We start from the raw sequence: 21,409 nt of genomic DNA, 5'->3' as shown, positions 1-21,409 counted from the left end.
GAAAGAGGCAGAGCTTCTCATTTATGTTTGCTTCCAAGCAAATGCTCCTTCTGTTCCACCACTTCTCTGTACTATACTTTGCAATCTAGAAGATGCAGGCGTCTCCTTCCCCTGCTGAGGAGATTAATAAAAGTGGACAGAGATGCCTTTTTGACACCCACTGGCGGGGTGACGTGAGAAGGCATGCAAACGTGTACTTCTCTGGAGGCTCTCCAAAGGTTATTGCCCAAGCACAGAGACGCCAGAATGAGTATCAACTGTATCTATCGAGAGGTGCTATTTTATTGTATGTTATATTATTTTATATTTTGTTTTGTTATTTTGTTCTTTATCCTTGCTTGTAGCAGAGTACTGATATTTCTTCTTTCTGGTACACCGTGGGTTATTTCTAGCAGAAATCGTGGGTGTATTTACCCTTCACAACCACTTCTCTGCTACTTAATTGGAGGTTCAAAGGTGACCCGAAAAGGGGTTGAGATAACACAGTAATGGGAAAACCCCACTGCAAGTCACAAGAACGAGCATCATAGTGATATCTCCATGATGTTAATCACAGAGGAACTCTTAAAGTTATTATGGAAAAAAGTAGCATCTTAGTGTTTCTATGAGAATGATTGAAAATAATCTTTATGCTGTTATTATGGATAATTGAAATTAAGATCTTAATTATATTTCTATCTTTTATGACAAAATTCCTAATTAATACATTTCTTAAGATCAATTGTGAATGCAAAAAGTAAAATATTATTTAAATAGCCCTGCATTTAAAATGTAAACATTGAAAAGTGCAGCATTAAAAAACAAAGTATGAAAATATCAAATCACAAATAAGTTTTTATGCATATATGTTTCAGCTGCTGAAAAAGCTCTCTGATTTAATTTCCTGTGTGACTGCCGAGACATAGCTTTTCAAATGCCTTTTTTCTTTTTGACAAGGTCTGCAGTGTTTTTTAACTGATACTGAGTTTTTCAAAGGATTGGTCAGTTTAGATTTGACCCCCACCCCATTTCCGTCTAGACTACTCCATAGGTGTTAGTTTACTCTTCCATCTAGAGATACATGAAATCTGGTTATTTTGCTCTCTTTTAGTAATTTTTATCAGCATTGACGATCATTGCCTAGATTGATTAGTTCATTAAATAAAGGTTGCCAAATGGTGATAGTCTCAGTTTTTATTCCTCCTTCTTCTGTTTCCTGTAATACTTCTATTAAGAAAAACTCCCCCTGAACACATACCTCTACGTGTGTGTGTATGTCAGATAAAATAAATGCTTGATTCTTTCCCATTATTTACCAGTCATCAAAATAATGTAATTTCCTACCATTTCCCAAATGTTACCAGAGCAGTGGTGTGATGGTTAAGATTGTGTATCAACTTGGCTGGGCCACGATTCTCAGTGTTTTGACAGTCATATAATGTTGTGAGCACTTCCCTGTTGAGATTTGATACGTGATCACCCACCCCCATGATGGGATCTGCTATGAGCAGCCAATCAGTTGAAGGGGAATTTCCTTGGGTGTGTGGCCTGCATTGAGGTTGGATGGATGTTCAGGCAGGGCTCGTGGGCTTTTGCTCATTCTGGATCTTGCATCGGGCTCCTTTTCCTTTAAACTCTGGTTGTTGGGTCTTGAGGTGGCAGCTTACCTGTGGCCTTGCCCGCCGATCTTGGGGATTCGTCGATCTTCACAGCTTGTGAGTGACAACCCAGCTCTCCGGCCTGTTGATCTTGGGTTTGCCAGCCTCTGCAATAATGTGAATTAGGAGAAGCCTCTTCCCTGACACACAGACTTGGGATGTTACAGCCTCTACAACTGCATGAGCCATTTCCTTGATATAAATCTCTCTGTATATTTATGTGCTTTACGGGTTTTGCTTCTCTAGAGAACCCAGCCTCAGACATTTGGCCCACAGAGTGGTTCTAGAGAAACAGAATTGTATGGATCAGTTTTCTAAATTGGTTCTCAAGTCTGCTTGGTCTTAAAGATGTTGATGACTCTGCATTCCAGTAGTAAAGAGGGCACTGCCAATCCATGGTGTGAGGTGGCAATTCAAATACACAAAATATCACACAAATAGATCAGGAATCGGTAAAAGGCAAGCTCTGGGTGATGGCATGGATAATACATTTCAACAGTTTTGTCGTAATGAAAAGAATAAGGAAGCTAGTTGGTTGGTCCTACTTTCACTAACAAACTGGTGAAAGAAAGGGATGAGCTCAGGGCTTCAGAGTCAAAGCTCAAGTGCCACATAAACAACCTCAAAATTGTCACTTGTGCCTTGAAAGAAGGCCATGTTACTTGTAGCAGCAGAGCTGATACTGCCAAAAACCAGACCCAGAATCTTATTGTAAGAGTGACTGGCTGAATTACAGTGCCAACTCAACCACCGATCAGTAGAAATGTCTGAAGATAAAGTGCGGGCATTGATTCGGGAAGAAATGGGATCCTGAAACCTAGGATGGGGACATATGGACAGATAATCAGGAAGCTGGAGACTTTGAGCCCCTAAATTCCATTGAATCACTCCTGCCAACAGAACCCTTAGCCCCTCCACTCCCATCTAATGAGATTAACCCAGCTGCATCTAAAGCACCTTTGTATGTGTCATTGCCTAGGACACTGCCTGAGGCAAATGATTGACAAGACAATGCTGAATGTCCTCAAAATGTTTCCCCACCGATTTTGGCTTCTAGACCTATAACTAGACTTAAGTCCCAGTGAACCCCAAAAGGTGAAGTACAAAGTGTAACCCAGGAGGAGATGTGCTACACTCTGAAAGAACTGCTTGACTTTTCTAATAAGTACAAACAGAAACCAGGGGAATATGTGTGGGAATTGCTTTTAAGGGTGTGGGATAGTGGTGCAAGGAATATAAAGATGGATCAGTCTGAGTTTATTGGTATGGGCTTACTAAGCACAGATTCTTCATTCAGTGTTTCAGCTCAAGAGGTTAGGAAAGGATCTAATAGTTTATTAGGTTGGGTTGCTGAGGCATGGATTATGTGGTAGCCTATTGAAGTACCAGACCTGCCTTGGTATAGTGTAGAAGAAGGTATCCAAAGGCTTAGGGAATTTGGCATGCTAGAGTGGATTTATCAGGTTAGATCCACAGACCCACACATGGAATGCCCAGAGGACACACCTTTTACCATAACTGTGAGGAACAAATTTGTGAAGGGAACCCCAGCATCCTTGAAAACTTCTGTGATTGATATTTTATGTAAGTCAGGCTTGACAGTGGGAACTGCTCTAACTGAATTAAGACACCTAACTACAGTGGGGCCAATTGGAGCCCATGGGGGTAGGGGTCAAGTGGCAGCACTTGAGTTGACAAAGAGAAGGTGGGCGTGGTTACCATAATGGACTGCAGAGTCAAAGCAGTAATCAGAATGGGCTGACTCATATGGACTTACAGTGTTGGCTACTTAGTCATGATGTCCCTAGGAGTAAAATAGTTAAGAAATCCAGTAAATATTACTTGATCTGGACAAGCAGATGAATTCTAGGTCAAGTGAACAGCAGTCTAACTTGAATCACCAGAATAGAGCGTTACAGCCCCTCAATCAGTTCCCAGAGTTGAGCAAGTTTACAGACCCACAATCCTTTGATTGAAGGGGAGACCAGGTCCCCTTGAGGAAGGACTCCAATACACTGTCAGAAACTTATACTGTTAATCTTTCTTCTAGCCTTCCTCAAAGGGATCTGTTCATTGGGGAGAAAGAAATAATCATACTTTTTGGGGATTACTGGATACTGGCTCTGGACTGGCACTAATTCCAGGAGACCCAAAATGTCACTGTGGCCAACCAGTCAGAGTGGAGGCATATGGAGATCAGGTTATTAATGGAGTCTTAGGTCATGTCAGTCTCACAGTAGAGCCAGTGGATCTACAAACCCATCCTGTAGTGATTTCCCCAGTTCTAGAATGCATAATTGGAATAGATACACTCAGCAACTGGCAAAATCCCCACATTGCATCCCTGACAAATGGAGTAAGGGCTATTATGGTAGGAAAAGCCTAGTGGAAGCCATTAGACCTGCCCCTACTGGGAATGTAGTAAAGCAAAAGCAATATTGCATTCCTGGAGAGATTGCAGATTACTGCCACCATCAAGGACTTGAAGGATGCAGGGGTGTTGATTCCCACCACATCCCCATTCAACTAGCCTGTTTTGGTGTGTGCAAAAAACAGATGGATCTTGGAGAATGACAGTGGATTATCGAAAACTTAACCAGGTGGTGACTCCAATTGCAGCTGCTGTTCCAGATGTGGTTTCGTTGAGCAAATTAATACATCCCCTGGTACCTGGTATGCAGCTGTTGATCTGGTTAATGCCTTTTTCTTCATACCTGTTTTGAAGTACTATCAGAAGCAGTTTGCTTTTAGCCGACAAGGCCAGCAATATACCTTCAGTTGCCTACCTCAGGGTTACATCAACTCTCCAGCCTTATGTCATAATTTACTCTGCAGGGATCTTGATCGCCTTTCCCTTCCATAAGGTGTCACACTGGCCCATTACATTGATGACATTTTGCTGATTGAACCTAGTAAGGAAGACGTGTCAGTGACTCTGGAATTACTGGTAAAACCTTTGCGTGCTCCCAGCCCAGTGCCGTCGAGTCTAGAAGGTGGGAAATTAATCCCACAAAAATTCAGGTGCCTTCCACCTCAGTGAAATTTCTAGGGGTCTAGTGGTGTGGGACATGTTGAGATACTCCTTCTAAAGTGAAGGGGAAGTTACTGCTTCTGGCTTGTCCCACACCTGAAAAGGAGGCACATTGCTTAGTGGGCCTCTTTGGATTTTGGAGGCATCATATTCCTCATTTGGGGGTGCTACTCCAGCCTATTTATCAAGTGACTAGTAGAACTGCTGGTTTTGAGTAGGGCCCAGAACAAGAGAAAGCTCTGCAGCAGGTTCAGGCTCTGGGCAAGCTGCTCTGCCGCTTGAGCCATATGATGCAGCTGATCCAGTGGTGCTTGAAGTGTCCCTGGCAGATATGGCTCTTTGGAGTCTTTGGCAGGTCCCTGTTGGTGAAACACAGCATGGACCCTTAGGATTTGGGAGTAAAGTTACCCTGTGCAGATAACTACTCTCCTTTTGACAAACAGCTTTTGGCTTGTTACTGGGTGCTACTGAACGCTTAACCATGGAACACCAAGCCACCATGTGGCCTGAGCTGCCCAGCATGAACTGAGTGTTGTCTGACCCACAGAGTTATAAAGTTGGATGTGCACAGGAGCACTCCGTCATTAAATGGAAGTGGTATATATGAAATTGGGCCTGAGCAAGACCTGAAGGCACAAGTAAGTTGCATGAGGAAGTGGTCCAAACGCCCATGGTCTCCACTCCTGGTACGTTACCTTCCATCTCCCAGTCGGCACCTATGGCCTCATGGGGAGTTCCTTATAATCAGTTGACTGAAGAAGAGAAAACTCATGCCTGGTTTACAGATGGTTCTGCATGGTACGCAGGCACCACTCAAAAGTGGACAGCAGCAGCACTATAGTCCCTTTTGGGGGCTTTCCTGAAGGACAGCAGTGAAGGAAAATCTTCCCACTGGGCAGAACTTCGGCAGTGTATCTCGTTCACTTTGACTGCAAGTAGAAATGGCCAAATGTACGATTGTGTACTGATTCATGGGCCGTGGCCAATGGTTTGGCTGGATGGTCAGGGACTTGGAACATGATTGGAAAATTGAAGATAAGGATTTGTGGTGAAGTGGTGGTATGTGGATAGACCTCTCTGAATGTGCCAGAAAAGTGAAGATGTTTGTATCTTACGTGAATGCTCACCAAAGGTGACCTCAACGCAGGAGGATTTTAACAATCCAGTGCATAGGATGATGTGTTCTGTGGAAACCACTTATCCTCTCCCGCCCCAGCTACTCCCATCATTGCTTAATGGGCTCATGAACAAAATGGCCGTGGTGGCAGGGATGGAGGTTATGCATGGGCCTAGCAACATGGACTTCTACTTACCAGGGCTGATTTGGCTACTGCCACTGTAGAGCACCCAATTTGCAAGCATCAGAGACCAAAACTCAGTCCCCAGTATGGCACCATCCCTCTAGGTGATCAGCCAGCAACCTGGTGGCAGGTTGATTACCTTGGACCACTTCCATCATGGAGAGGGCAGCGTTTTGTTCTTATTGGAATAGACATTTACTTTGGATATGGATTTCCCTTCTGAGCATGCAGTGCTTCTGCCAAAACTACCATCCGTGATATGCCTTAACCCACTGTCATGGCATCCCCAGAGCATTGCCTCTGATCAGGGATCTCACTTCACAGCAAATGAAGTGTGGCAGGGAGCCCATGTTCATGGAATTCACTGGTCTTACCGTGTTCCCCATCATCCTGAAGCAGCTGGCTTGATAGAACGATGGAATGGCCTCCTAAAGACACAGCCTTGCAGGGTTGGGGCAGTGTTCTCCAGAAGGCTTTATATGCTCTAAGCCAGTGTCCAGTGTGTGGTGCTGTTTCTCCTATAGCCAAGATTCATGGGTCCAGGAATCAAGGGGTGGAATGGAAGCGGCACTGTTTTCCTAGTGAGCCACTCGCCAGATTTTTGCTTCCTTTTCCCTCGACCTTAATTCTCTGCAGGTCTGGAAGTCTTAGTTTCAAAGGGAGGAATGCTCCCACCTGGAGACACATCACTGATGCCATTGAACTGGAAGCTAAGCATGCCACGTGGCCACTTTGGGCTCCCTCTGCCTCTGAATCAACAGGCAAAGAAGGGAGTTAACATACTGGCTGGTGCGATTGATCCAGATTAGCAAGAGGAAATTAGATTATTACATGATGGAGGTAAAGGAGAGTATATCTGGAACACAGGAGATGGCTTAACACATCTCTTAGTACTACCATGCCCTGCAATTAAAGTCAATGGAAAACTACAGCAGCCCATTTCTGACATGACTACCAATCGCACAGACCCTGGAGGAACGAAGGCTTGGGTCACCCCACCAGGCAAAGAACCATGACCAACTGAGGGCGAAGTGAATACAGACTAGGTGATAGAAGAAGGTAGTTCTAAATACCAGTTATGACCGTATGACTAGTTGCAGAAACGAGGACTCTAATTGTATTTCTGCTTTGTATGTGTGTATCAAATATTTTTGTTTTTTTCACTTATAAAATATAAGATGTAAACAGGGCTATTGCATTTTCGGTTGTATGTGTGTTCATTGTATCATGTTAGGTGAAAATATGACTTTATAATTGTCTTTATTCAGCGATTATGTATGGTTTAAGGAGATGTGTACAGGTGCCAAGTTGACAAAGGGGGGACTGTGATGGTTAACGTGGCTGGGCCATGATTATCCACATTTTGGCAGTCATATAATGTTGTGATCACTTCCCTGTTGAGATTTGATACGGGATCTGCTGTGAGTAGCCAATCAGTTGAAGGGGAATTTGCTTGGCTTGTGGCCTGCATCAAGTGTGGGCAGATGTTCAGGCGGTGCTCTCAGGCTTTTGCTCATTCTGGATCCTGCAGCTGGCTCCTGTTCATCTGACCTCCGGTTGTTGGAACTTAAGCTAGTAGCTTACCTGCAGTCTTGCCTGCCAGTCTTGGGATTCATCGATCTTCACAGCTTGTGAGCAACAGCCTGGCTCTCTGGCCCACCGATCTTGGGTTCGCCAGCCCCTGTGGCTATGTGAGATCAGGAGAAGCCTCTTTCTTTATCCACAGACTTGGGACGTTATACAGCCTCTACAACCGCGTGAGCCATTTCCTTGATATAAATCTCTTTTTCTGTTTATATATATGCTTTACTGGTTTTGCTTCTGTAAATAACCCAGCCTAAGACAAGCAAGCAATGATGATGTCGTGTGAGATAAAATTTTAATCCATTGAAATACACGTATCTTTTATTGCAGGGTAATGTTCCGTTAAACTAAGAAACTTCATGAAGAATCAGCACCAAGCTGGTTCCAACTTCTCAGGTTTTCTGACATCAGCCATCCCATGGCAGTCTCTCTAGTGAATTTGATAATTCAATGCAGTGTCCACAAAAGTCATGAAACACCCTGTCTGTGATACTTTTAGTATAGCAGAGAATGTCATAAACAGGGAAAGATAAATGAAGAAATGCAAAGGGAAAAGTTGAGGAAGGTTCACCACAGACTCACTTAATCTCAAGCGGGACCCACTTACCTTTCCCCAAACCAGGGTTCGTTCTTGCGTCACTTGGTGGGCACGCTGCACCTCAGTTGTCAGCAGATGCGCCACGGTTTGAGTGCTGAGTTAACATCACCACTTCAGGTATTGGCGGCTGCATCATGACTACTGGCGTTGCATGCACACCCCCTCTCTCCTCTTGATCAGCTTTGCTCCCATCACTGACTGGTCCAGCTCTCAACCAGCAGCCTTAGGACAACTCTACTCCTGACCCCATTGCTGACTACAGCTCTAGGCCGGCCGCAGGTGTAGACTGGATCTCAACAGCTCTTGTGACAGAACTGCTCGGTGGGCAGTTACCTGCTCAAGAACTACACTCAAATTAGTGCCAGCTGCTCAGGGCAGCCCCCTATGCTCCAGGCAGGCCATGTGCTCCATGCAGGCCTTGCACTGCCACTCCTTAGCAGGCTGCTTCAGCCCCATTCGACTGTGTCAGGTGAGGGCCCTTGCTTCTGCTTCTGGGCTTCTTGATGAATGTTAACTGCTCTCAGCCGGGGTTTCTGGTACTGTTTAAGCCCTAAGTGTGGTACAACTCTTTACCCATGTACAGCTCTTTACCCAGTCCAGGAAGTTCTCTGTGCAGTCCCCCATGTCCTGGAGGACACTTTCCACCCTAGGGTCTTTTCAACCAGGAGGCCCCAAAAAGCCTGTTTCAGCCATTTTTATACGTCATTTCTTGTCAATTTCAAGGCAGGGCTTCCCTAGCAGAATTGGAGCCCAACCGGTCATTTTAGCCGTATTGGAGCCAAACTAGTCCTTGATTAACTGGAAATTTCAGTCTTCTAGACCTTGTCAGTTACTGGGCCAGGCCAGGCAAAAGTAACAAATCATCAAGTTGTTTATAGCTTATCTAGGAAATGTCAGTCACCTTGGGAAATTGGCTCCCAAGTTGTTTTTTCTACAAACCCAGGGTAAAAAGGCCACATTAAGGACCCATTGCACCACATCTGTTATATGAATATGCAGAATTTATTCATTCTCCTGTTTATGAGCAATTGGTTTGTTTCCAATTTGAGAATATTATGAATAAAACTATATACAGTCTTACTGTGGACCTGTGTTTTCATTTCTCTTGGGTAAATGTGTAAGAGTGAAGTCTCTGGATCGTATGGTAGGTGTATGTTTAATGTTATAAGAAACTGCAAGAACAATTTCTAAAATTGTTATGCCATTTTACATGCTCACCAGCAATATAGAGTTCTAGTTACTCCACATCCTTGTCAACATTTGGTGGCGTTAATCTTTATTAAAGTCATGCTGACTTCCTGTGTATTGTGTATTGTCCTTCCCTTCACTGAAGTTGATCCTTTTCTACTATCTAGTTAATTCTCCTAATTAATTAATTAAAAAGTTAATCTTTAATTTCATGCATTCTGGTAAGTGTGAAACAGGATCTTGTTGTGGTTTTAATATACATTTCCCGATGACTAATGATTTTTTTTTAATGATGTTGAGCACTTTTTCCATGCATTTATTGACTAGTCTTTTATAAAGTGCCTTTTCCCCATTTTTTGAGTTTGTGTCTTTCAGTTGATTGTAAAAGTTTTTAGAAATACATATTCTAGATTAAAGGCCTTTTTCTGATACATATATTGGGAATGTTTTGTCTCAGTCTGTGGCTTGTCTTTTTTTATTTTTAGTTCTATTTATTTTTTGTCATTAATATACACAGCAAAACATAACACCAGTTCAGCAGTTTCTACGCCTACCATTTGGTGACATTGATTATATTCTTTGAGTTGTGCAACCATTCTCGCCCTCCTTTTCTGAGTTGTTCCTCCCCCATCAACACAAATTCACTGCCCCACGAGGTTCTCATCCAGTCTTCCAATTTGCTATTGTCAGTTTGATCCATACAGATCTCAAAAGGGCATAATGCTCAAGGCAGACATCCTTCACCAGTTAAGCCAAACTATTGCTTGATTTTAAGAAGACTTCAGGGGATTTCATGACTTAAAATTCAAAGATTATTTCAGGGCAGTAGTTTTCAGGTATTCTTCCAACCCTCATGGCTCCAGGAAGTCTGGAGTCCGTGAGAATTTGAAATTCTGTTCTGCATTTCCCCCTTTTTGATCAGAATTCTTCTATGGAATCTTTGATCACAATGTTCAGGAATGGTGGCTGGGCACCATCCAGTTCTTTTGGTCTCATGGCAGTGGAGGCAGTTCGTGGGAACAATTAGCCACATGTCCCATATCGTCCTTCTGTTACGGATGCTCCTTCATCCTCTTGATCCAGGCAAATAGAGAACAGTTACTGTGACTCAGATGGCCCCTTGCAAGCTTTCAAGACCCCAGTCACTATGCAGTGAACTAGGGGGGAGAACAGAAGCACTAAACAAGTTATTAGGCTAGTTAACTGGCATGTCCCATGAAACCATGACCCTAAACTTCCAAAAAAAGGAACCAACTCCCACGAGAATTTTGGTTATACATAAGCAGTCTTAGCAGCTACTCCTTTTTTTTGTTGTTATTGTTGTTTTTGATCATCATTATAAATATGTCTATCACACAACTTTTGCCAGTTCAACTTTTTACAGGTGTACAACTTATTGGCAGCAATTACAGTAATCGACTGTGCAACCCTATCCTTAATGCGATTTTCCATCAACGTTAACCGCCCTTCCCCTTTTCCCGACCATCCCACCCCTGGTAACCACTAGTAAACTTTGGTCTCTATAGATTTGCCTTTTCTTGTCTTTTTATATAAGTAAAGTCATACGGTATTTGCCCATTTGCTTTTGACTTATTTCAGTGTCTTCCAGCTCCATCCATATTGTAGCATGTATCAAGACTTCATTTCTTCTACTGGCTGAGTACTATTCCATTGTTTGTATGTACCACATTTTATTTATCCGTTCATCTGTTGGTGGGCATTTAGGTTGTTTCCACCTTTCGGCTATTGTGAATAGTGCTTGAATGAACATTGATATACTAGTCTCTGAGTCTCTGCCTTCAAGTCTTTTGGGTTATATACCTAAAAGTGGAATTGCTGGGTCATATGTAGTTCTATTTTTAGTTTTTTGGGGAACTGCTTCACTGTTTTCCACATCTGTATCATTTTGCATTCCCACCAGCAATGGGTAACGGTTCCAATTTCCCCGCATCCTTGCCAACATTTGTTATTTTGTTTTTTTATCTTGGCCATCCTAGTGGAAGAGAAATGGTAGCCCATTATGGTTTTGATTTGCATCTCTCTGATGGCTAACAATGCTGAGCATCTTTTCATGTATTCGGTGGCCATTTGAATGTCCTCTTTGATAAAATGTCTATTCAAGTCCTTTGCCCATTTTTATGATTGGGTTGTCTTTTTGTTGTGAAGTTGTCAAGTTTTATGTATTTTTTATTAGATTCTTGTTGGATATATGGTTTCCGAGGATGTTCTTCCAGTCAGTAGCTAGTCTTAACTTTTTTGGTGAAGTCTTTTCATGAACAAATTTTTTAATTTTTAAGAGGTCCTATTTATTTATTTAGTCTTTTGCTGTTTGTGCTGTTGTTATTAACTTAGATAGTCCATTGTTACAAGCTAGGCCTGACAGTGTTGCCCCTGCTTTTTCTTCTAAGAATTTTATTGTTTTAGTTTTCACATTTAGGTCCCTTAATCCATTTTGAATTTGTTTTTGTGTATGGTGTGAGACATGGATCCTGTTTCATTTTTCTGCATGTGGAAGTCCAGTTTTTCCAGCACCACTTATTGAAGAGACTTTTCTTTCCCCCATCGAATGGACTTATTTAGTAGTACCCTTGTGAAAAACTAGTTGAACACAAATGTATGGGTTTATTTCTGGACTGTGAATTCTATTCTCTTGTCCTGTGTGTCTACTGTTATATCAGTACCAGGCTGTTTTGATTAATTTAGCTGTACAGTATGTTTTAAAATCAGGAAGTGTGCGTCCTCCTTGTTTGTTCTTCTCTTTCAACATTGCTTTAGCTGTTCGGGACCTCTTGCCATTCCATGTAAAGTTGAAGATTAGTTTTTCTATTTCTGTGTCTTTGTCATATAGTGCTGCTGTAACAGATACCACAAGTGGATGGCTTTAACAAAGAGAAATTTATTTTCTCACATCTGGTAGGATAGAGGAAATCCTGGTGGCGTAGTGGTTAAAGTGCTACGGCTGCCAACCGGGAGGTTGGCAGTTCAAATCCACCAGGCACTTCTTGGAAACTCTATGGGGCAGTTCTCTTCTGTTCTGTAGGATCACTATGAGCTGGAATCGACTCGAAGGCAACAGGTTTTTTTCTTTTTTTTAAGTAGGCTAGAAGTCCACATTCAGGGCATCAGCTCCAGGGGAAGGCTCCTTCTCTGTCAGCTTTGGAGGAAGGTGCTTCTCATCAATTTTACCCTGGGCTAGGAGCTTCTCTGCTCAGGAACCCCAGGTCCAGAGGACACGCAGTGCTCCTGGTGTTTTCTTGGTGGTATGAGGCTCCCAACTCTGCTTGCATCCCTTTCCTTTTTTTTTTTTTTTAAGATAAGAGGTGGTACAGGCCACATCACCGGGAAACTCCCTTTACATTGAATTAGGGGCGTGACCTTAGTAAGGGTGTTACAATTCCTCCCTAATCATCTTTAACAAAAAATTACAATCACAAAATGGAGGACAACCACACAATACTGGGAATCGTGGCCCAGCCAAATTGATACACCCATTTTTGGGGGCGACATAAATCAGTCCATGGCATTCTATAAAGAAGGCTGTTGGAATTTCAATCGAGATTGCATTAAATCTGTAGGTTGCTTTGGGTAATATTGATATCTTAACAATATTAAGCCTTTTTTTTTTTTTTGATGAGCAGAAGTTATTCGTTGAAGTCTAATTTATCTTTTTTTTTTCACTTTTTGGCTAGTGTGTTTTATATCCTTGCCTATTCCAGAGCCACAAAGATTTTTCTCTGATACTGTCTTCTAAAAGCATAATTTTAGCTTTTATGTTTAAGTCTGAGATCTATTTCGTATTTTTGTGTAAGATATTAGGTAGTACGCAGTTCAGTTTTTTCAGTATGTTTATCCAGTTGTTCCTGAATCATTTGTTAGAGATACTTGTCCTTCTGTCATTGAATTGCCTTTACACATTTGTCGAATCAGTTTACGTATGAGTGTTATTTCTGGACTCTCCGTTCCGCTCTCTTGTCCTTATGCCAAAACCACACTGTTGGTTACTGCAGCTTTACAGAGTAAGTCATCAAATTGGATGCTGTGGGTTCAACTTTGCCCCTTTGCCACATTGCTTTGGCATTTGTAGATCTTTTATACTTCTATTTACCTAAATATTAGAATCAATTAGTCAATTTCTCCTAAAAGAAAAAGCCTGCTGGGATTTTGATTCTGATTGCTTTGAGTCCGTATGAAAATTTGGAGAGAATTGATATTTTAACAATACTGATTTTTCTAATCCTTGAATGTGGTATATTTCTCCCTTTATCTAGATATTTTTAAATTTCTCACGGCATTCTGTAACTTTTAGCATTGACGTGTATATTATTGTTAGTAATTAATTTTTAAGTGTTTTTTTATGTTATAATGTTTTTTAATTTCAGTTTTCAATTGTTTCTTGTATATGGAAATACAAAGGTTTTTTGTATATCTACTTTGTATCATGTGACCTTTCTAAATTCACTTCTTCATTCTAGTACTTTTTTTTTTTAAATAGATTCTTTGAGATTTGATTTTTTTTTTTTTAAGTTCAAATAGACAGGTTTACTTCTTTCTTCCTAATCTTTTCCTCTCTTGCTACAGTTTTTGCTTTATTGCACTAGCTAGAATTTCGAGTACAAATCGTTCTTGCTTTGATCCTAATTTTGTTGACAAAGATACAGTGTTTCACCATTAACTGTTAGGTCAGCTCTAAGTTTTTGCTAGATGCCCTTCATCAAACTGAGAGTCGCCCTCTGTTTTTAGTTTGCTTAAAGTTTTTATCATGAATATTGAAACTTACCAAGTGCTTTTTCTGCATCTATAAAAATGATTATATAATTATCTCCTTTATTCTGTTAATGTGATTAATTCCACTGAATTTTCCAATATCATGTCAATCTTCCATTCCTAGATAAATCCAACTATTATGATTTTTTTATAAATACATTGCTCTATTTTTATAACATTTTGTTAAGAGTGCATCTGTCTTCATGAGAAAATACTGCTCTGTAATTTCCTTTTCTTGTTCATACATTTATCAGGTTTTGGTATAAAGGTTTTGCTCTCCTCATATAATGATTTGGAAAGAGTCGCCCTCATTTTCAGAAATATTTGTGTAAAATTGATTTTTTTTTTCTTAAGTATTTGATTTAATTCAGCATGGAGAATGTCAGGGCCTAGAGTTTTATGAGAAGATTTTTGTTTGCTTTTGAAATTTTTTATTTTGAAATAAAGATGCACAAGAAGTTTTCAGAGAACGTACATGTTGGTCACATGTGCCGTTCATTCATTTTCCCACAGGGTAACATCTTGAATAACTCTAGTAAAATATCAAAATAAGGAAGTTGACATTGGTACAATCTATGGAGCATATTCAGATTTTCCTAATTCTGCACATGTGTACGTATATGTGTGTCCAGTGGCCTATCCAGTCTCATCATGTGTATAGATTGGCATACCCGCCATCACAAAGTTCAGAACTATTTCATCACAAAGCTCCCTCTTTGTAGCTACACTTAAACCCTTCCCAATCATCCCGCACTGACAACCACTATTTCTGTCTCTCATAATTTTGGTTGAAATATTTTATTTAAATGTTATCATATAGTATGCTTTCTTTGCAGAGAGTTTTGTCATGAATGGGAGTTTGTTTTGTCAGATGCTTTTCTACAGCAATTGCTGTGATCGTGATTTTTCTTTATTAATACGGTAGGTTACACTAATGGATTTTCAGATATGGAACCAGCCTTGCATACCGGAGTAAATGTAGTTGGCTCATGATACATAGTTTTCGTACATGGTTGAATTCGATTTGGTAATATTTTGTTAAGGATTTATGCATCTACGTTCATGGGATATATTTGTAGTTTTCTTTTTTGTGCTATCTTGATGCAGTTTTAACATTAGCTTAATACCTCATATAACGAGTGGGAAGTGTTCTCTCCTGTTCTGCTTTCTAGAAGAGATTGTGTAAAAGTGGTGGTGGTTCTTCCTTAATTGTTTGGGCCTAGAGATTTTTTGGGGGGACGGATGCTTTTTAATTACAAATTTAATGTCTTTCATGGTTACAACCCATTGCCGTGGCGTCTATTCCAACTAATAGCAACCCTATAGGACAGAATAGAACTGCTCCGTAGGGTTTCAAAGGATGTAAATCTTTACAGAAGCAGACTGTCACACCTTTCTCCTGCCCAGCGGCTGGTGGGATCGAACCAGTAACCTTTCAGTTAGCAGCCAAATGCTTAGCCAGCGTGCTGCCCGGGCTCCTTTAATGGTTATAATCCAAAAAAACCAAACCCGTTGCCATTGAGTTGATTCCGACTCATATGAATGTTAATAGTTATAATAGTTATAGGACCATTAAAATTATCTTTCATATTTGGTGAGTTGTGGTAGTTTTGTGTTGGAGGAATTGCTCCATTTCATTTAATTTGTCAAAGGTATGTATGTAGAGTTTCCTTATTCTTTTGGTGTTGCAGGGTCTGAATTGGTATCCTCTATTTTATTCCTTGCAAACCCTGGTGGTGTAGTGGTTAAGTGCTATGGCTGCTACACAAGAGGTCAGCAGTTCGAATCCACCGGGCACTCCTTGGAAACTCTATCAGGCAGTTCTACTCTGTCCTATAGGGTCGCTATGAGTCGGAATCGACTCGACAGCTGTGGGTTGGTGGGGTTATTTTATACCTTGGAGCCCTGGCAGTGCAGTGGCTAAGAGCTCAGCTGCAAACCAAAAGGTTGGCAGTTTGAATCCACCAACGACTCCTTGGAAACCCTATGGGGCAGTTCTACTCTTTCCTATAGGGTATCTATGAGTCGGAATCAATTCCATAGCAGTCGGTTTGGTTTCTGCTTGCTTCAGCTTTGTTTTGCCCTTTTCTAAACAGATTCATTTTGGTTAGAACGCCATTGAAAATTTGCATTTCTAGCAGATTTTCTTCTGGAAACTTGCATTTCTAATAAGTTCCTAGGAAGTTATACTTAAGAATCACCTGGGAATTTTGTTAAACTGTATGTCCTGATTCAGTACATCTGGGGTAGAAATGCCCATTCTCAGCAGGGGTTCTAACAGGAATGAACTGGCTCTAAGCCCTGCTTTCTAGTTTATTGAGGCAGGAATTTGATTATAGATTTGAGACCTTTTCTCTTTTCTAATGCAAGCATTTAGTGCTTTAAATATACTGCTCAGCATTGTGTTAGCTGTGTCCCAAATATTTTTGACATGTTGTATTTTCATTTTCATTCAGCTATATGTATTTTTTAAAAAATTTGTTTTGGAACTTCATTTTTGTGACTTCTTTAGAAGTGTGTTGTTTAATTGGAGATATTGCTATTATCTTTCTGTTATTAATTTCTAGTTTGATCCCTTTATGAACAAAAAAACTTATTCTGTATGATTTCAGTACTTTAGAATTTGATGAGTTTTTTTTTTTTTTTTAATTTTTTATGACCTAGATATGGTCGGAAACTCTGGTGGTGTAGTTGTTAAGTACTTCGGCGGCTAAACAAAAGGTCAGCAGTTCGAATCCACCAGGCGCTCCTTAGAAACTTCTACAGGGCAATTCTACTCTGTCCTGTAGGGTCACTATGAGTCAGAATCGACTTGATGGCAGTGGGTTTGGGTTTTGGTTTTTAGATATGGTCTGTGTTGGTGAATGTTCCATGGGTGCCTGAAAAAAATATGTATCCCGTTATTAGATGTTATTAGATGTATCAGATGTTATTAGATCGTTATTAGATATAGTGTTCTATAAATGTTGACTAGATCTTGTTGGTTGAGTGTTTCAATAATTTTTTTTGTCTAGCAGTTCTGTCAATTGCTCAGACTGTGGTGTTGAAGACCCCAATGATGACTGTGGATTTGTCTTGTTGGTTGAGTGTTTTGATCCTTTTTTGTCTAGTAATTCTGTCAGTTGCTCAGATTACAGTGTTGACGGTCCCAGTGATGATTGTGGATTTGTCTGTTCTTCCTTTAAGCGCTTTTAGATTTTGCTTCATGTATTTTGAAGCTCTTCTTTTGGTATATACACATTGAGCCTCAGGATGTCTTTTTGGTAGATTGATCCTTTTATCATTATGTAATGTGCCTACTAATTTTCTTTCCTCCAGAGTTTATCTGATATTAATATTAGTCCTCTTTAACACTGTCTTAGTCATCCAGTGTTGCTGTGACAGAAATACCACAAGTGGATGGTTTCAACAAACAGAAGTTTATGCTCTCACAGTCTAGTAAGTTAGAAGTCCTAATTCAGGGCATCAGCTCCAGGGGAAGGCCTTCTCTGTGCCAGCTCTGGATGAAGGTCCTTGTCATCAATCTTATCCTGGTATAAGAGCTTCTCAGGCTCAGGGATCCTGGGTCCAAAGGACACACTCTGTTCCTGGCCCTGTTTCCTTGGTGGTGTGCGGTCCCTATGTCTCTCTGCTCCCTTGTCTTATACTTCAAAGGAGTTTGGCTTAACGCACTATCTAATGTTGTAGATCTCATCAGTTGAACTGCCACTAATCCATCTCATTAACATCGTAGTGATAGGATTTAAAACACATAGGGAAGTCTTACCAGATGACAAAATTGTAGACAATCATACAATCCTGGGAAACATGGCCTACCCAAATTGATACACATATTTTTGGGGGACACAGTTCAATCCATGACATTCTACCCTTTGGCCCCCCAAAATTCATGTCTTTGCCACATGTAAAATGTATTCACCCAATCATATCATAGCAAAACTCTTAAATCAACTCCAAGTCCAAAATCCAGAAATCCCTCTTCATCTGTGAAATCTAAAACACGAGTCACCTGCTTCCAGATGTACAGTGGTGCAACAGACAGGCACAAGCTAGACATTTCCATTACAAATGGGAGAAATTGGAGGGAAAGAAGGCATAACAGGCACCAAGCAAGTCAGCAGAACACATTACATTTGCCCTCAAGGATTAAAAATAATCTCCTGTTCTCTGTGACACAATAATCCTGCCTCATAGACCCTAGATATTGGCCACACACTCTGGATTCTGAGTGGAGGCCCCTTAGCCCTGGGTTTCAGCTCTGCCTTCCAGCCCCACTAGGACAGCAACTCTGCTCCCTCATATATAGGTGGCCCCATTCTCGTAGTCCATCTGATTGGCAACTCCACCCTTAGAAACACCAGAGACCACGGCTCCACCCTTTGAATCCCCAGAGGTCCTGGCCATACCTTTGAGACTGTGGCAGCTCCGCTTCCTGTGTACCTTGTTTCTTCAGCTCTGCTTCCTGGTTTCTTGGCCTCTCAGCCCTTCAGGCCTCACGCCTGCATCTGCCCAGCTGGGGCAAGTGTTCCAAAGCACTGTAGCTCCACCCATCAGTGGTTGGAGGCACCCCACTGCACCAGTAAACTTCAGCCGGAAAGCACTCAGCTCTGTCGCCCCGTGGGTCGGCAAGCCTAAATCCAACATTAAGTGCTCAGATGTACCCCATTCTGCCAGGAAGCCTCCTGTGCAAAGACACTCAGGTCTGCTGCTCCGTGGGCTGGCTCAGTGCTGTCTGGCACTGGTCTCCTGGTTCTGGTGCTGCCGGTCCTCTGTAGCGGCCAGTCCTCTATCCATTCACAATCTCAAAACTGCTTCCACATTTTAGGTATCTGTTAGAGCACTACCCCATTCTTGGTAGCAAACTCTGCCTTAGTCATCCAGTGCTGCTATAACAGAAATACCACAAGTGGGTGGTTCCAACAAACAGAAGTTTATTCTCTCAGAGTCTAGTAGAAGTCCAAATTCAGGGCGTCAGCTCCGGGGGAAGGCCTTCTCTCTGCTGGCTCTGGAGGAAGGCCCTTGTCATCAATCTTCCCCTGGCCTAGGAGCTTCTCAGGCACAGGGACCCCAGGTCCGAAGAACAAGCTCTGCCAGCACTGCTTTCTTGGTGGTATGAGGTCCCCATGTCTCTCTGCTCACTTCTCTCTTTTATATCTCAAAAGAGATTGGCTTAAGACACTGTCTAATCTTGCTGCTAGTCCATCTCATTACATCACAGTGATAGGATTTACTACATGTAGGGAAATCATCAGATGACAAAACAGTAGACAGTCATACAATTCTGGGAATCATGACTTAGCCAAATTGATAAGCATACTTTGGGGGGACACAGTTCAGTCCATGACAGTTCATTTCCTTTTTTTAATTAAACTTTTTATTTTGAAATAGTGGTAAACTCACTTGCAGTTTTGAGAAATAATACAGAGAGACCCTCTCTCTCTCTCTCTCTCTATATATACTTTTTACCCAGTTTTCCCTTCATAAAAAAATAGTAACTGCAAAATCTGAGTAGAATATCACAACCAGGATATTGACATCGATAGTCAAGATGTAGAACAGTTCTGTTACCACAAGAATCATTCACGTTGATCTTTTTATCTACACTTGCACCCATTCTCCACTCCCTATCCCTAACTCCTACCCTAACTTCTGGCAACTACTAATTTGTTCTATAGTTCTTTAATTTTTTCATTTCAAGAACATTCTATAAATGAATCATTTACAGTATGTAATATTGTGGTTGATTTTTTTTTTTTTTACTTAGCAGAATTTCCATCGAAGTTGTTACTGAGTAGTATTTCATGGTATGAATTTATTACAGTTCAATAGCCATTTGCCTGTTGAAGGGCTTCTGGGTGGTTTACACTTTTGGGCTATTACAGATAAAGCTGCTGTGAACAATTATGTGCAGGTTTTTATGTAAGCATAAGTTTTCATTTTTCTGGCATAAATGCTGAGAGTATAATTGTTTTTTTACTGTTGATTTTTGGAAGTTTTTAAAATATATTCTGGATACTACAGTAGTCTTCCTCTATTGAAATTCTTTTTCACATATGTAAAATTCACATTTGTATAGGTCTTTTTATAGGTCTTTTAATGGCTTTTGTCTCTTCCTCCTTTCAGTCCTGTCATGTATTTTGAGGCTCTGTCATTTGATATGTACACATTTAGAATCACAATGTCTTCTTGGTGGATCGATCCTTTTATTTCTATGTAATGTCCCCCTTTCTGTCTTGTATTTTTCTTTGCTCTGAAGTCCGCTTTATCGGATAATATAGCCATTCCTGCTTTTTTATTTAATTAGTATTTGCATGATGTATCTTTTCCTGTCATTTTACTTTCAACTTCTCTATGTCGTTGTGTTTGAAATGAGTTTCTTGTTAACAGCATAGTTAGGTTGTGCTTTTTTATCCATTCTGTCAGTCTCTCCTTTTTAATTGGTGTATTTGGACCATTTATATTTAAAGTGATTATTGATATTAGATTTTGTTAGAGCTAAAATCTCCCAGTATTGCTTTTCTGCTTCTTCTGCTTTTGATTCTTGTGGGTTACTTAAACATTTTTTAGGATTACCTCTTGAGTTTGTGGCGTCCTTTTTTGTGTGTATTGCTTTTGTATATTTTCGTAGTGGTTGCTCTGGGTATTGCATTACTGTATTTTTATAAAACTAACAAACTCTATGTTTGTTTGCCAACCCTGCCCTCTCCCCATGAGGTGTCTTTGTAAATACACTATGAAATTTGTTTTTTTTCTACGCCAACAGTTAAAAAAAAAATGGCATAGTGGCACTTTTAAAAATACCTCATGAGGAGGGCACAGTTGGCAGACACACATAGAGGTGTGTGTTATTTGCATAGAAATACAGTGTACATAGGCGACTTCTTACCCTCCACTGGTATCGACACAGCTTTGAAGTGTGGAAACCTTGCTTCCATTGAGGTCCCTTTACCTTCCCCACTGTTAAATACTGTCTTGAGTGTCAGCACGGCTGTGTTTTTGTTTCAGTCATCAAATACGATAAATAAAATTCCTGAGAAGGATGATAGTCTCTCGTACGAACCTGTATGTCTGCTGTTTCCATGCTTTCTTCCTTCCTGATGTTGTCAGATTCCTTCTTTTATCGCTTTCTTTAGCTAGACTTCAAAGGTGGTTGTTGTTGTTAGGTGCCACCCCATATACCACAGAAGGAAACACTGCCCAGTCCTATGCCGTGCTTACAATCGTTGTTATGCTTGAGCCCATTGTTGCAGTCACTGTGTCAGTCCATCTCATTGAGGGTCTTCCTCTTTTCCTCTGACCCTGTACT

At 41.0% G+C, this 21,409-nt stretch overlaps 1 protein-coding gene across 3 annotated transcripts in view; it reads left to right on the top strand.

Annotated features, from left to right (window-relative positions):
- The window catches only part of UBE3A (ubiquitin protein ligase E3A), a 140,177-nt gene that overhangs the window by 97,575 nt on the left and 21,193 nt on the right, over positions 1–21,409 (top strand). The window contains exon 12 of one of the 3 annotated variants that reach the window (XM_049852655.1): positions 7,501–9,491. The exons of the other annotated variants lie outside the window; for them this stretch is intronic. Within the exon in view, the coding sequence (XP_049708612.1) occupies positions 7,501–7,519 (19 nt within the window). The 3' untranslated portion in view covers positions 7,520–9,491. Of the gene's footprint in view, positions 1–7,500; positions 9,492–21,409 lie in introns of those variants that run through there. 3 annotated transcript variants of the gene reach the window in all.

Source organism: Elephas maximus, chromosome 13 (genome assembly GCF_024166365.1).
Source record: "Elephas maximus indicus isolate mEleMax1 chromosome 13, mEleMax1 primary haplotype, whole genome shotgun sequence".
Classification (NCBI taxonomy): Eukaryota; Metazoa; Chordata; class Mammalia; order Proboscidea; family Elephantidae; genus Elephas; species Elephas maximus.
The sequence above is the reverse complement of the archived record's forward strand: the minus strand, read 5'-3'. Positions and strand labels throughout refer to the sequence as shown.